A 15,898-nucleotide genomic window follows, 5' to 3' on the forward strand; every position below is an offset into this window, starting at 1 on the left:
CAGTCATCGTCGTCACCGCCCTCTGATAATGCAGCATGGGCGAAAATACCAGACCCAAGAGCTACAGCTGAGGAAGCAGACCCCTCTACTGTCAACGATTTTGGACGACTGAACGAAAGGTAAGTGAACAAATGCCCACTGGATGTACCCGTCATGTGTTAGAATGCATTTCCAGGATGATGGTGTTAAACCAACAGGTAGGATGTGGCGGCTGGGGAATGTTAGCCACCTGGACGCCGAGATGCTAACACCACATTGCAGCATTGAGGGAGGCTGGAGGCTCTCGCCACGTTAAGTTAGCTCGCTTGCTAATTTGCTGCTGCTGCTGCCGCTGTCAAGCGTCAAAAGGCAAAACACGATACATTTGTCAGCAGGAAAAGGCAAATAATTAAATATCGAAAGGTTTACGTATTTGCCAAGGTAATAACGACGTTTTATTTCTGAACCTGAGACCCTTCGGGTCGTCATTAGCTGTGCTTAAGGTTAGCAACCTAGCATTTAAGCTATGATGACTGGCCCGAAGAGTTGAGTACTGCTGGTGTGGAAGAGGCGACCCAGCTACTGCATGGCGTTTATAATGGTAATTGCCGACCGGGAGAACTGAAACCCCGTGTAATCGAGCAGTTTACTAGTTGTCCAAACAAGCTAAAACGATGGAGGGTTTTTAGAAATGACAGCAATAACGGTGCTGCCTTCAGGTGCTCCCCCTAAAGTCCATCGTTCATATTTCTAATCCACGAGTGAATACTTGTAATTTGAGGTTTGTGGTGGTTTCATATAAATAAAGCACGTTGTAAGAATATGTTGGCTTTTTGGTTGCTGATGTTGTTGTATAGATATTAAGTGTCCAGTAGCATTTGTACCAGAAAAACAGTTGAAGATTAAATCATTTGCCAAGAGAAAGTTGTAGGCTACTCTTATAAATTAATCGAAATGCTAAACTCTTATCTGTGCTGTGTCTGGACAAATGGTGTCTCTGAAAATCTCGGGATCGCCACACACATGGTTCACTTTGTTCTGTTCTGAATCGTTATTGCAATATTTTTGGGAGCCCTTGAAGTCATCACATGTCTGCCATCCTGTCATTTAAGTCATCACTTTCCTGTATGATCTGAAGTGATATATACATAACTAAAAATAAAATGATGTAAAATGTTTAAAATGCCCACCAGAATTTACCAAAGAGTCTTAAGTGACTCTTTGATGCTCTTGTTTGTCCAACCAACAGTTCCAAATAGATATTTAGTTTCCTGTCAAAATTTACAACTATGGATCAATTAATTGTTCTAGCTCTAACCACTACTACTCAACTTACTTGCCCAATTTTGCCAGCAGATTTATTGATAAATATTGACTCTTGGAGGTATTACGTTTTATATTCATTTTTAGCATGTAACAAATGTGTTGCATATATGTTTGCAAATTATTTATGTTGCTCAGCTGCTATGGTTGAGTTATAGGGTAGAGAATTGTGACATCCAACACGCAAGAGGTGGGCTTCTATACAGCACTGTATTTGTTGAGATAACTTTGCACACAAACACACCATTCTACCAGTCTTCTCACACTTTCAGATGCATTTTCACATTTCACACTTCACAAGGGAATTATATAAAAAAAAATACAAAGTAAAAAAAAAAAAAGTCTTCTTGGGTATAAGCAGATGTATTTGGTTTTGCCACCTAAATAAAATCTATATATCGGAAACACAGTTGCACCATTTAAAACTAATTATAATTAATATTTTTGCTCTTGTAGTAGAGCGGTTCTGAGTCAGACATTGATAATGAAGCTCCATGAAGATTTCTCTAAGATTAACATTTAGCCTGTCTCATTCAGCTTGATACACCCATGCTGTCACTTTCTTTACCACCCATTTCTGTGTATTTTACCTACTCATACACTGTATATAGGTCCTACTGTGATGCACCTATGCACCTTTACATTTACCAATATTATCTGTACCTCAAAGGAAACTGGCAGTTTGCTTTGCTAATGTTTGGCCTCTATCTTCTTCATCAGATGTAGGATTTAGGGTGATAGCTAGCGCATTTCTACAAGACAAGTAAAGTATTGACACCCAGCTAGCTAAAACAGTGGAAGATACAATGCAACATTTAAAAAAATAAATAAATAAAGTTTTTAGGTTTTAAGCATCCACATCCATAATCGACATTTTAAGTGAGATCTCTCTCTATGCAACTGCTATCAATTTCGACATCAAAAGGCATCTCTCATTACCTGTTGTAATTTGATACTTAATGTAAACTGGGGTTGACAGTTCTGCTTGTTTGACCAGTTGCATTATAAGACTAATATATTGTATATATGTACTTGTATCCTCAGCTAATATCCATGCATAGATATCAAGACAGGTGAATAACTCACATCACTTTACAATATTAAAAAAGTTGGAACCTGTAGTGACAGGACTTCAGGTAATTGCTCATTGTCAGCCTAAAATGCAAATGTAAACATTAGAAAGTTTCAGTGTGAAATAAAAATGACAAATAGTTAAGGCACAATAATCAGATTAAACACCTGTGTTTATTGTCATGACATAATAATCGGATTAAACACCTTTGTTGTGGTAAGTGTATCAACATTGCTGCCTGGTCTAGCAGTTGCATCACTGCAGTTAGCTGTGTCCCTGCGGGCTGTGTCGTTTTTGGTTCTATCAGTATCAGCAGCACACGAAGGTCACAATGCCCTTGTGCATACAATGCATTTTCAGCCCTCCTTCTCTCCTCATGACGTCACAGGCCACTCTGATTAGCTCGACTCTCATGGCACTCCATGCCTTTGGTGTTTTTATTGTGGTACTGTAACATCTGCATGATGTAATGCTTTCACTCTGAGGAGGGTGTGCTGTGTTTGGGGCACCTCGGATACATCCTGAGTAAATTGAGGCGATAGGTGAATGAATGATTGGTTTACTCACTACCCAGTCAGCACCAAACTCATTTTGCCAGCTGCTGCCTTTTGTAGAAAATACCACGTCAGAAGTCATTCACTAGGCTGACTCTGGCAGAGGGTTGTTGTGGAAATGTGCACACACTATTATCTATACTGAACTGGTCCTTTTTAGTACTCTCAGCTCCAGTGTATTTAAAGGGACAGCAGACAGCCAATGCAAATATATTTTTTTCAAGCAACATTTATCGTTGAGTTGATTATCTTTTTTATCTCTCACATCACCAATGACAAAATTTGATGAAGAAACGTGCCACGTTACAGAGTTAAGATGACAATGGAAACACTGATGCAGGCATAAAATGATATGTATGAGAATTTGACTTGGCAGTTAACAGCAGCTGCTTACACCTCATGTGCTCTAAACACTCATCCTCTCCTATCTCATACACACTCCACCACCCTCTGTTACCAACGTCTGATGTCTTGCATAACTGTGGGGACAGCTGCCAAGACCCAGCTGGCTCCTCAGATGCACTCAGTCCCTGTATCTATTGTGGAGCCACGTCAGGATATGTGGCCTGCAGAGGTACATATTGAAGCACAAACACACAGGGGTGTTAATAGGCACTTAGCTGGGGGATAAATTCAACATTTATTTGATCCACAGGTTTACTGTTGCTCTTTGACAGAGACAGTCAAGGTACTGAGGTGCCTTTGAATAGGGTGTAGACGTGTTCACTTTGGAGAAATTGGGTGAACAAGTTTTATTAGATGTTTTGTGCAGCCTCCTCTGTTCGAACAATTTACGATACTGACACCCAATCTGTGTTTCTCCGCAGTGATGTTCCAACAATGCCGATAGTGGATAAACTCAAGGAGGCATTAAAACCCGGTCGAAAGGAGACAGGCGATGAGGGTGACCTCAACAAATTGTTGGCTTCTTCTGCCAAGAAGGTCCTTTTGCAGAAGATAGAGTTTGAACCTGCCAGCAAGGGTTTCTCCTATCAACTGGACAGCTTAAAGAACAAGTATGTGATCCTCAATCCCAGGAATGAGGGCGCTACGGGGCAGAAGGCCACAGAGCCTGCCCAAATAAAGAGGCAAGGTAAGCTCTAAAATTGAACTAAAAAATTAGCAGAGTTTGATAGTTAGACATTTTCCATAGTTATCTTTTATTCTTTGATTCTAGCTCTAAAAGCTCAGATCCTGTGTTCTTGTGATTAATGTCACAAAATTGACTGCACTCCTCATTCAGTCTCAGAGAACGTGGTCGGGGGCCAGAGCGATGGGATCCCTGCCCCACAGAAGATGCTCTTTCCAGGGAACAAGCTTACCCTCAAATGGGAGCGTGTATACAGGGTGGGAGCTGGCCTCCACAACCTCGGAAACACCTGCTTCCTCAACTCCACGGTGCAGTGTCTCACCTACACCCCGCCACTTGCCAACTACTTACTCTCAAAGGAGCACAGCCGTGCCTGTGAGTACCTGAGTCATGCTCTTAAAAGCTGCCAGAGTCACAGCATTTACACTGCCATTCATTTACATTTTTACTAACACTGTGCTCACCCAAACAGTTTTAAGGCTGGGGAAATGACTGTAACCCCACTACTGTTACTCTAAGCGCAGACACATGTGCCTGAAAGTCACTGTGGAATGCAAGCCAAGGCAGCTGAAGAAGAAACACAAACAGCTGCTTCAGTGTGTTCACAATAAGTTGTATTCAGGCTCTGACACACTTAGCAGTCTATGATCATTTTTAAGAACCCAAGATAAGAAAGACTCATTGACCTCTAAGTAACAGAGCTCTAGGTTAATTTGTAGTAGTATGGAACATTCTAAATGGGCTAAAAATTTCTACTACTACTAAGACTACTTTGGTCCAGACCAAGCTGCAGATGCATAAATTAAATACTCCTTTAATTCATCCAGACTTATTACAGGTGACACAGACATTGAGATCTTTAAACCTTTGAAACTGCATCAAAATTGCCCATATGAGGGACAAAACGGCTTGATATAGGCTCGTCAACTATTGCATTGTCATACATAAAATGCAAATGTGAGTGTCATTATTTTCAGTTTTTACCAATTATCACTGAAATAATGTTTTTTAGTTATTTTAGTTCCTGATTTCCAAAAGTTTTTGCTTTTTGTTTTTTTTCTCTCCTGCAACAATACGCTGTTCAATAGATATTACAGTAATTGAGGTGCTCTTGCAGCAGGCACAGCTCACAATATGTTTCAGATAATAGAATGTGAAAAGATGAATTGTGAAAAAACGAAAATAAGCTGCTGATCTCTTTGAGTAATTATCATTAGTCCTTCAAATTGAATTTTGCAAATCATTATTTTACATGTCACCTTTTAAGTGCCAATACATTTTGGAATATTGTTATGAAAAAATAAAATCAGAGAATGATCAGCGTGTTGTTGCATGTCTGTGCCATTATTCCTGTGGATACCATTACCGTGATTCTGACCTTCATTTTTAATCAAATGTTTTGACTCTGTAATTACTGTGGATTTTGAGTTGGCTACTGTGTGATAGAGCCACATCAAAGACAGATTATTATCCCTTTGTGATGAACACTAATGTTTTTCTGAATCTGAACTTACCTTAAGTGATATTAAATTTTTATTGGGATAGGAATTGAATAAAAAATATCTTTACCATTGTCCGCATAACACATTTTTGTACTTTTCTTTTGTGAGTGACTCTGATTCACTTATGCTGTTGTTGTCTGTGTTTCAGGTCACCAGTCAGGCTTTTGTATGATCTGTATAATGCAGAACCATATCATCCAAGCCTTTGCCAACACAGGCAATGCCATCAAGCCTGTCTCCTTCATCAGAGACCTGAAAAGTAAGAAAGCTACCTTCCCTCAACGCTGTGTAATTGTGTGTGAGCAGTTTGTGCAGAGTTTCAATGTAGGTTGTGTCAGGAGTCGCAGCCACCTGGGTTTTTTTTTTTATGGTTGAATATTGCCAGAGGCACGGTGACGCAACGCTGGCCACAGTGTCCCATGTGATAGCAGGCAGTAACTGCAGTACATAAGTGGAGCGGTGAGGCTGCAGGCTGTGAATGAACATCATGTAGAGCATAGGGATGAGTTGTGAGTAGCACCTTGACATGGTGAGGTACTGTGCTGTACTCCCAGAGGAGCCCTCCCTACCTGCCTGCTACTTTCTTATGTGCTGCTGCAATTATGTCTCCACCTCCTGCGCCTCTTTTTCTGTCTCTCCCACCCCCTCCCACACTCTCTTCTTCCCTCCCCAATGCCCTCTCTGTCTCCTTGTGACTGCAGGCTGAGAGGAGCAGCTTTAGCACAAAAATGTACAGTCTTTCTTTCCCCCTTTTTTTTTTTATTTTGTTAAAGCAGGACTTAGACATACACTGCATGTGTTTTCCCTCTACATTCATGTATTTGTTGGCCTCCCTGCGGTTAGAAATGTGCCACCACAGCTAGAACAATGTAAATGCATACAATGAAAATTCAACATCTGTGTCTCTTGCGCAGCACGCACACCCCCTCCCAAAAAATACAAATACAGCGCAATGTCATCACATAAAAATCGAAAGAGCTTACTGCAACTGATGCAGGAATCGCCCCAGGATCTCATAGCCGGGGTCTCACAAACACAATAAAACCACAACCGTCCAATATACAGGAATACCAACAGATTTCAAATCCTCAAGATGTCCTCGTCTTGTCTGAGAGGTGCCCTGAACAGGTCATTAGTGCGTGGTGTCTTATTCCTTTTTCCCACTCAAGGGTGACTCATTGTCGTAAATCTGCCAGGATACTATGCTGGGAATGTGGTGATGACCACATTATAATTCTACCAGCTCATACTTTCCCCCTTTTCCATTAGGGAATAACAGTAGAGGCAAAGGGTTTAGAGCTACATTAGCTCTAATGTGAGACTGTTAGATGAGACATCAGTCTGCTGAAATCACTAAGTGACTGTAAGCTTTTTATTAGATCATTATTGAACCGCTTGTCTGAGTTGCATGAGGAACCAAGTTTAGAGGGCAGTAAACCATGAAAGAATACTCTTTAAACTTTACAACATATTAAACTATCTTCACTGATTATTACTTTATAAATATGCCTATTGGCCATGTATACACATCTTAAATAGTTGAGACTAAGCCGCTACTCTATATTACTGCAGTATGAATTGTGTTTGAAATGAAGCTGTGCAATAAGTTGTCTAGAGGCCATAACTGTGTGGCCACTTGTTTACATACTTTTGCGTCCCAGGTTCTGAATTGGATCACTTGTCTTTTATTGAGCCTCTGTGTTGTTTTGCAGAAACATATTTTTAGAGAATGCAAGTGTCAGCAGAACAAAGGGTTGTTAATAACGCTGCCTCTGGCTGCCACTTTGTTGTCTATGGATTGTCTGTCTGTGTTTGAACTGTCAGTGGTTAACATTAATATAATAAACATTTGCCTCTGCTCTAAATAACACACTGTAACTCTTAATGAAACTCACTACAATGAAGATTACTTGCCAGTTAGAGATAAATAAACATTGTTTTGCGCTGAACTCTTCTGTCTCAGTAAGTGGATGTGGCGAATAAATGAAGAACTGTCACAAAGCACTTAATGTTTCTGAAGCACTCAGTGTTGGAAACCTTGAATGAGCACAAAGCTAACATGCACTTGTGTCTCCAACAGAAATTGCCAGACATTTTCGTTTTGGAAGCCAGGAGGATGCCCATGAATTTTTGCGGTACACCATTGATGCCATGCAGAAAGCCTGTCTCAATGGCTACCCAAAGTAAGGCTTTTTTTTTTATTGTTTCTCTTACATGTTAAAATATGATATGTTTTGTATGAATATTGTTTTTATGGTCTTTTTCTCTGTTTCCTTCCTGTGCGTAGGCTTGACAGGCAGACCCAGGCCACAACACTGGTTCACCAGATCTTTGGAGGTTACCTCAGGTCAAGAGGTATTGGCTGTTTTTTTTTTTTTTTTTTTTTTTTTTTTTTTAAACAGGGAGAAATGTAGAAAAAAATGTTCTGTTTTTGATATTGCCTTATTGATCCATTTCCCAGCAGACTGGACTAAGTCTAATGTCAGTGTCAGCAAAATGTATATCGCTAAAACAGCCGGAAGTAGTTCAGTGCTCTTAATCACAATGCATGGAAAAAGAGGTGCCATACTGTACATCTGTATCTTTTCATAGCTTAAGATGCCTCTGGTGAAAATGTTGTTAGCAAGGCTTTAGAGGAAAAAAATAAGTTATATAAGTTAAGTTATTCTCTAAGCTCCATATGCTTTTACTGCTACCAGTATTTTTTCAGATGCTCAAGATTATTTTAGTATCACCTTTAGATCTTAGAAATCACATTGTGTATGGTGTGTTGACCGACGAAATCCACTATTTGAATTATTTCAATTTCTTCAGTCTAAATGAAGTTGATTGTAAGTTTGAGCTTAAAACTGTTTGTAAGATGCTACTTGTCAAGATATTGCATAATAATTATATCAAACTAGGATATTTACCTGGTTGCAGTGGTGTTAGTTTTGTGCAGAAACTGACGACACTCAAAAATGTAACTGGTGAAATGGAAAAGAGTGTTGAATGCAAAGGTAATTTCCCTAGATGTTTGATCTGAGAGTCAGAGGCAGTTGTTGAGGTTTGTGATCGTTTTGTGTTTACAGGAAGTGGAGAAGGTGCTTGTGTGAAATACTCCAGTAATGGCTGTTACATTGATGATTGTAGGATTGTTGTTCTGCAGAAATACCTCCCAAGTACAGGAGTCAGATTGTGTTTTTGTTTTTTTCTTTCAGTGAAATGCTCTATTTGTAAAAGTGTGTCTGACACATACGACCCGTACCTGGACATTGCTGTGGAAATTCGGGTAGGTTACAAGATCTTAATGTGTCTTTTATTTCCATGGAAATATTAAATGTATATTGTTTCTCTAAACGTCAGCTGTGCTGAGTAGATTTCTGTCGTTGTCTTTTAGCAAGCAGCAAACATCGTGCGAGCCCTGGAACTGTTTGTTAAACCAGATGTATTAAGTGGAGAGAATGCCTACATGTGTGCCAAGTGAGTGCCACTTGTCTTGTCTGGCAACATACATTCATAACTAAAACTGCAAGACATCACTCTTTCTGTTCTTCTCTCCAGGTGCAAAAAGAAAGTGCCAGCAACCAAGCGTTTCACAGTCCATCGAACATCTAATGTACTGACCCTTTCGCTGAAGAGGTTTGCCAACTTCAGCGGAGGCAAAATAACAAAGGTTAACAAAGAATTCTCACACCATTGGCTGTTTGAAAGAGCTGCCTCATTTCTCAGTGTTTCTCATTTTTCCATCTGTCTTTTGTTTCTTTTCTCAGGATGTTGGATACCCAGAATTTCTGAACATCCGCCCCTACATGTCTCAGAGCTCAGGTGATCCTGTTATGTACGGCCTCTATGCTGTTCTGGTGCACTCTGGGTACAGTTGTCACGCTGGACACTACTACTGCTATGTCAAGGTAAGGCCTAAGACCAGATGCAAATCTTATTTCAAGATCTAAGGATAAACACATTGAGATGAGCCACCTTGTTTTCGTCCGCTGCCACAGAAACATTGACATTAACACACCAACACACCAAAGGCAGATAGAAACAAAGAAAGGAAAAATGGCTCCATCATACCTGGTGGACTGATATTATAGCACTGTACAAAACAACACATCGAGTAATGAATAGAAATAACAACTGGCCATAAAAATCTAATTGTTCCCAGTTCAGAACATATGGTTTGCTATTCAAGAACTATTCTCTTTAACAGAGAACTAACATTTAGGTGTAACATTAGTATTTCATACTATTATTAGTTGCTTAAATGTTGGTTTACTTTGATATCTTTTTTAAGTGGTAAGTGTAGAAATCTGCAGTATGGATATAATTTTCCATCTCTGCATTCATAATTTATATAATTTATTTTATATCACAATATCAACATCTATGCTAAATTTATATTTATAGAAAATATAATTACAGTAGCTAGTTTGCTTCTGGTTAATACCTGTAAAAGTCAGTGTACTGTATCACATTGTTGCATCCTGTATTGCCATAAAGTTGTCCTTTTCATTAATGTGCTCATGGCCTAATATATAACCACTTATATTAATGACTCTGTATCAATGTCATTTTTTTTTTTTTTTTACTTTTTCATAGGGTAACTGTAAAGAAATAAAAGTTAAATACATTTCACAGCTAAGTACTATAAAAGGTTAGAGTTATGGTAGCCCTCTTGTTATCTTTATTTTAAATGTTGATCTCTTCCTTGTTTCCTCTTAGGCGAGCAATGGACAATGGTACCAGATGAATGATTCAATGGTGCACTCTAGTAACATCAAAGTGGTCTTGAATCAGCAGGCTTATGTCCTTTTCTACCTGAGGTAAGACACAGGAGTCCTGCAAGAGATCAAAACAGGTGTTGTCTGTTCCTCCTGGACTTAAATCTTTATTTGTATATTAAAGGATTCCTGAAACCAAGAAGAATGCTGATGGGCAGACCACCAAGCAGGGGATGTTGCACCCTGGGAAGAACAGTGTGTCGTCTGAACAGATAAAGCGGGCCAACCTGAACGGGCCTCTCTCCTCCCCGCAGGTCACAAAGGTATAAGACAAGACGTTTAATATGAAACATTTTGTAAAATGATGAATCCAGTTTTATAGCCTCCAACATTTTGGTCAAATATGATTTTACTACAAGTTCCCCTCCTCTTCCCCTCACAGAAAATTGAGCCTGCACAACTGCGAAAGATCCAGTCTGTGGATGGTGGCTTGGGCCTGCCTATTTCCAGGAACGGTGTAAATACTCAGCCACAAGCCAGACTTTCCAACTGGACGTCATCCTCCAATGGCCCACCGAAGCTGCCAGGTGGACCCACGGTTATTGAGGAACCTTTCAAGAAGCTGAAGAAGCCCTCCCCCCAGAGCCAAGTGCAGTCCCGCAGCACCACTCCGACCCCTTCCAACAACGGGCTGAGCAGGACGGAGGGAGATAAAAAGCAAGGTGGCGAGGGCAGAGGCATTGCAGCATCTACCTCATTTAAGTCTTTGTCTGACTCTTCCTCTGCCGACACCACTGACTCAAAGGTAACACTAGAAGAATTGATTGATGTTGATCCGCACAAATGCATACGAGCTATTTAACGACACAGGGAATAGTGAAAAAGCAATGCTGACAAAAACTGTCCAAACTTAATTATCAAGCCATCTTCAATGTAAAGTCTGATTTGCTTAGTACATGAGGTAAAATGTGTTAGCGGCTCAGACATTAATACAGATTTTGATTGTGGAGTTTAATGAGATGCATAACAGCCATTTCAGGCCACATGTGCGTGCACAGAAGTGTAACCACAGCCTATGATTCCCTTCAGGACTCCGTGGGTACCAAGAGCGCGCCAGTAGGAGAGACGCCCTCCACCCCTCGAAAAAGCTCCAACGGCCTGGCATCTCCAGCCAAGAGCGTGGAGCGCTCTCAGAGCACGGAGGAGCAGAAGACGGCGAAAGTAAAACCCCCAGCCCTCAACAACATCACATCTGAAGCCACCAGCACCATGTCACCTCCACCTGCCAAGAAACTGGCCCTGTCAGCCAAGAAGGTGAACTTCATTCCCATCCACAGCAGCAGCACCACTTCCTGTCTTAGCGCAGGCTCATGATACCTTAGTTTCCTGTTGCCCCACTCCACACTGCTATCCCAGATTTGACCATTGATTTCACTGAGTAGTTTTATTAAGGCAAGTAAACTCTCCTTTTCTAGTTTATTTTCTGCATTATGTAACATGTTGTTTCTCCAGTGTGCCTGTCTAATCAACCACATGGTAGCACTTGTTTAGAGTTTGTCTTCTTTTCCTTTAGTTTGTTCTTTTTTTCTAACCATTTCTAATTCTTCTCTGCCATACCCTTTCCTCCTTGTTTTCCTCCTTCCATCTTTTCCTGCCATCCCTTTTAATCACCCCCTTTTCCTTATTTGATTCTCTTCCTTATTTTTGTCACATTCATGGCTATTTTCTTTTAGACCACCAAGTTTTTATTTATGTCGATAACTGCAGGCTCGCAGCCGGAGTCCGAGCAACATTGATGCTCTGCCCCCTTTGTCACGCCAGCTGTCCAGTGACCCCACACATCAAAATCAACTTAACCCCCTCACCTTCGCCTCACCTTCTCACACTCACAGGTATGAAGTATGAGCCTTACATCACATCGGAAATTCAAATAAAAATGTGAAATGATGATGGCAGTGTAAATCCAAATGTTTTCTTTTGTTCTGTCCCCAGAGCTGGTCCATTCCATTCACCTAAAGTCCAGTCATCGCCTTTTGCCCACTCAAGTGGATCCTTCAAACAGCAGAGCCCTCAGAAACAGTCCCTTCTCTCCACACTGCAAAAACCAAACGCCAGCCTTTCTCTTAAAACCAACGGGCTTCACAGTCCCAGCCCAAAGAGCCCCAAGTCTTCCAACAACCTCAGCTCCGCGGTCCAAGAACCAGACCTCAGCAGCCCTTCAGCTCAAAAGATCAACCAAAAGAAGAAGAAGAAAAAGAAGCGGCGCCATTCTGAAGTGGAGGGTGACACAGAGCCAATCATATCCCCAGCTACGGTGACGCAGGCCAACTTCGCGGAATCAGCGAGTGAGAAGAAGCGCAAGAAGAAAAAGAAAAAGCGAAAGAGGGATGCAGAGGATGGAGAGAAAGCCAAGGAGAGGGAGTGTGTCCCGTCTCATCTAGACACATCAAACCAGGAAGAGGATTGGTGTCAGGGTGGCATATGGAGTCTAACATCCAACCCAGAAGCTAAGCAAAAGCCTCAGTTAGCTTCCACAACCCCAACGCAGTGTGAGGCAAATCAGAAAGAACAGGGAAGGGACTCTGTGTCGTTGAAGAAGAAGAAGAAAAAAAAGAAGAAGATTAAACTGTTGGAGGCTCTGCAGGAAACAACATCAGCATGCTCTGCATCAGAAAGGTTGGTTGAGGGTTTGCAAGTGTAGTAACATGTCTGTCTTTGTGTCTCTGGAACGGTATATATCCATGATTCTTCATTTTGGTTCAAAAAGTGCTGCCACAAGTTAAAAAAAAAAAAAAAGACAGGGCATATGACCTCAGGCTCTTTGACTGAACTGTGCTTATGTCCAACTATCAGACACTTATAGAAACTGTCACAATGCAGCCCATGTGCTACATCCTTACAACAGTAACAAACATGTAACAGACAAGTATGTGATACTAAAAGTGTTTTCATTATTAGTCGGCTCTCTGTAAAAAAAAATTTGACATCTGGCATGCTTCTCTAAAAATATTTAATTTGCTCAGCCTTGTAAAAATGTAGGGTAAAGTGCAGGTAAAGCAGGTGCTTCATTACCTTTTCATCTATGAACACACCCGCTGTTTGCAAAAAGAACATTAACTTAGCTGAGAATTTTCTTTTGTTCCCCAACAGCAATTCTGAGATGAAGGCCACAGCCGTTCAGAATGACACAGGAGATTTGATAATGTTGAAAAAGAAATTAAAGATGAAGAAAAAGAAGAGGCTGAAAGAAGAGGTGAGACTGTGGGAGGAGAGCAGGCGATGTTCTGACGGGCAGAATGATGAGCCTGAAGCAGCGGAGCCCCCTTCAAAACAGAGCACCACAGAGAACGACAAATTAAGCAAACGAAGCACAGGTATGTGGGCATGGATTTGCATGCACATGTAGTAAATGCAATAAATGAATGAGCATTCATGCTATGCAGACTGCAGTGAAAAATGCACGATCTTGCTCCCATGCCAACACGAAACATACCAGCACCCTTCTATATGGATTGGACCTATTTGCCGAAAATCACTGTGCACCACCACAGCCTTTCAGCCTTTCCTTTGAGTGACCAGTCATTGCACCAGTATACTGAGAGAGCATGACTCATTGTATTTTGAGAATACTTTATTTAATCACCATTTTATTTCTTTCTACTGATTGTTTTTCCACATCCAGCCACAGTGGTAGTGTGGGACAGCCAAGTGAAGGATGGTTACAAACGCAGCCAGGCTCCAGCAGCTGATGGAAGTGCATTAGGAGACAACACCCCGGCCTGCGCTGCTCCTGTGGCCTGGGATGGAAAAAAGACAAGTGGTGTGGTAGAGGAGCTGCTCAGGAACGCCACAGATAAGGCCTACGGAGCCAACGGTGAGACACTGAGTTTCTTTGTGTATTCACACCTTTGTATTTGTTGCAAAAAATGAGCATTTATAGATTTTGTTTGTCTTGTCTAGTTCTCAGTTGGGATGGTGAGGTCTCTGCAATCAGTAGAGATGCCATTGAAGATGTCCGCCTTGCAAAGAATGACACTGTCATCGATGAGTGGGATGAAGACTTTGATAGGGGAAAGGTGAGGAAATGATGAACACAACATATAATGCCTTAAATGTTGGTGCTTCTTAGGTATTAAAGCACAAATGTATTACTGCCAGTCTTATTCCTCATTGTCCATGCTCTACAACTTTCCCCTTTTCTCACTTCTCAATCTACAGGTGAAGAAAATGAAAAACTATAAAAGAGAAAAATGGAGAAGTGGCAGCAGCATCTTCCAGAAGATCCAGGACAGGAAGAACAAGTGGTCTGTAACACCCGGAGGGAAGAGAGTTTTTGGAGTGCGTCGCTGAGAGTCCAGAGTGCTGTTAAGGTCATGCTGACTGGAAATCAAGACAATACTGTATACCAAACTTTTTCTCTTTTTTAATTTTTTTTTTTTTTTTTTTTATCTGTCTTGTGTTCACTTCAGACCCAAATTCAAAAATAGGATTGAGCCAAAAACAGCACAGCAGACTGCATTAGCTGTTTGACTGACAGACCCTTCAATCCTAGGTTACTAACCAACAAGAAATGTTGTCTTCATTGGCCATCTGGATTTGACCACTCATATCCCTTTTTAATTCAAACGCCACAGTAAGTGGCATAAGCTTTTCTATGCATGCAATATTTAACAGAAAGCCCTTACACATCCATGTCACGTGTATTACTGTATGTTGGCGTCCTTACGGCCTTAGTTGTTGCCCTGGAACTCTGAGCTACTATGAAATTAATTACAGTTTACCATATTTGTGAAAGATATTGCTAATAATGAGGAAGTATATCTGCAACTCTTTGGTGTGTTTTATCAAAACCTGTGCACAATCTCAGAGCATACTATGCTGCTTTTGCAGACATAAGGGCTCAGTAAGTTGGACATTAAAGAAGTGACCTTTTATTCTGAAATTACTCTATACTAAATTACAAAGATCCAAAATTGTTAGTCATTAAAACTATATATTTTTATTTTATTTTATACCTTTATCTGCTACGTGGCTTTTTTTTAAGGACCAAATTTTGCCTGCGTATTGTTGGTAAAATTAAGGTTTAAAATTGCCACCGTTTTCTAAATGTGCATGTTTAAATTGGTTCAAAAATGTAATACGATAAATTTTGTTTTTAGTTCTGCCATCTTGGTTGTGCACCATTTTTTGTTTTATAAACACAACAGTTTATTTCAAACATAATGCCAATACATTTAAGACCACAAATAAGTGCTCAGCTGATTTGTATAAACATTTTGACTGTGGAAGCGTTGACGTGGATGGACTTCACATTGGAAACTATTACTTTAATCATATCTGTAAGTTTACCTGGAAATTTTGAGAGCTCCTAGTGCGATATGCATTTGCAGAGTAGAGGTTGTGGTTGTTTGAGGAAATCAGACAAAAGCAGTTATTTTCTACTGTGCAGCTATTAAACTCTGTAGCTCATCTCATCAGTCCAATGTTCAGAAGCTCTCAGTCTGGAGATTTGACCTTTCCATTCTCTGTAACAAACCTCACCATAAACTGTTCTTTACCAATGTACTGAAATAAAAGGGTTGAATTTTATACTTCAGGCACTGTGTTAGAATGGGACTGCCACATGCTAATAATTTCTTTTCCCCTTGTATCTTATATCTCTATGCAATTTTCTG

At 40.6% G+C, this 15,898-nt stretch overlaps 1 protein-coding gene across 2 annotated transcripts; it reads left to right on the plus strand.

Moving 5' to 3' along the window:
* The first annotated feature begins 54 nt into the window (after positions 1–54).
* On the plus strand, positions 55–14,674 carry usp36 (ubiquitin specific peptidase 36). Of its 2 annotated transcripts, XM_022752553.1 has the most exons (20): positions 55–119; positions 3,756–4,021; positions 4,172–4,393; positions 5,669–5,779; positions 7,601–7,703; positions 7,808–7,875; positions 8,721–8,791; positions 8,900–8,982; positions 9,064–9,175; positions 9,273–9,413; positions 10,225–10,325; positions 10,408–10,546; positions 10,666–11,028; positions 11,313–11,537; positions 11,991–12,115; positions 12,216–12,899; positions 13,374–13,597; positions 13,906–14,097; positions 14,184–14,299; positions 14,442–14,674. In XM_022752553.1, exons 2-20 carry the CDS (start codon positions 3,769–3,771, stop codon positions 14,571–14,573), a joined length of 3,465 nt encoding a protein of 1,154 aa, XP_022608274.1. In that variant the 5' UTR covers positions 55–119; positions 3,756–3,768; the 3' UTR covers positions 14,574–14,674. The 2 variants fall into 2 exon arrangements, with proteins under 2 accessions (XP_022608274.1, XP_022608275.1); XM_022752554.1 differs by lacking the exons at positions 55–119; positions 3,756–4,021 and having other exon boundaries at positions 4,178–4,326.
* Positions 14,675–15,898: the final 1,224 nt, after the last annotated feature.

The sequence above is a fragment of the Seriola dumerili genome, unplaced genomic scaffold (assembly GCF_002260705.1).
Source record: "Seriola dumerili isolate Sdu_G_001 unplaced genomic scaffold, Sdu_1.0 BDQW01000169.1, whole genome shotgun sequence".
In the NCBI taxonomy this organism is placed as follows: domain Eukaryota; kingdom Metazoa; phylum Chordata; class Actinopteri; order Carangiformes; family Carangidae; genus Seriola; species Seriola dumerili.

Excerpts from the sequence above, each read along its gene's own strand:
- usp36 (XM_022752553.1), top strand. The coding sequence starts at position 3,769 with ATGCCGATAGTGGATAAACTCAAGGAGGCATTAAAACCCGGTCGAAAG. Across the intron at positions 12,900-13,373 it reads GCATGCTCTGCATCAGAAAG|CAATTCTGAGATGAAGGCCA; the intron begins GTTGGTTGAGGG and ends GTTCCCCAACAG. Across the intron at positions 14,300-14,441 it reads AAGACTTTGATAGGGGAAAG|GTGAAGAAAATGAAAAACTA; the intron begins GTGAGGAAATGA and ends CTCAATCTACAG.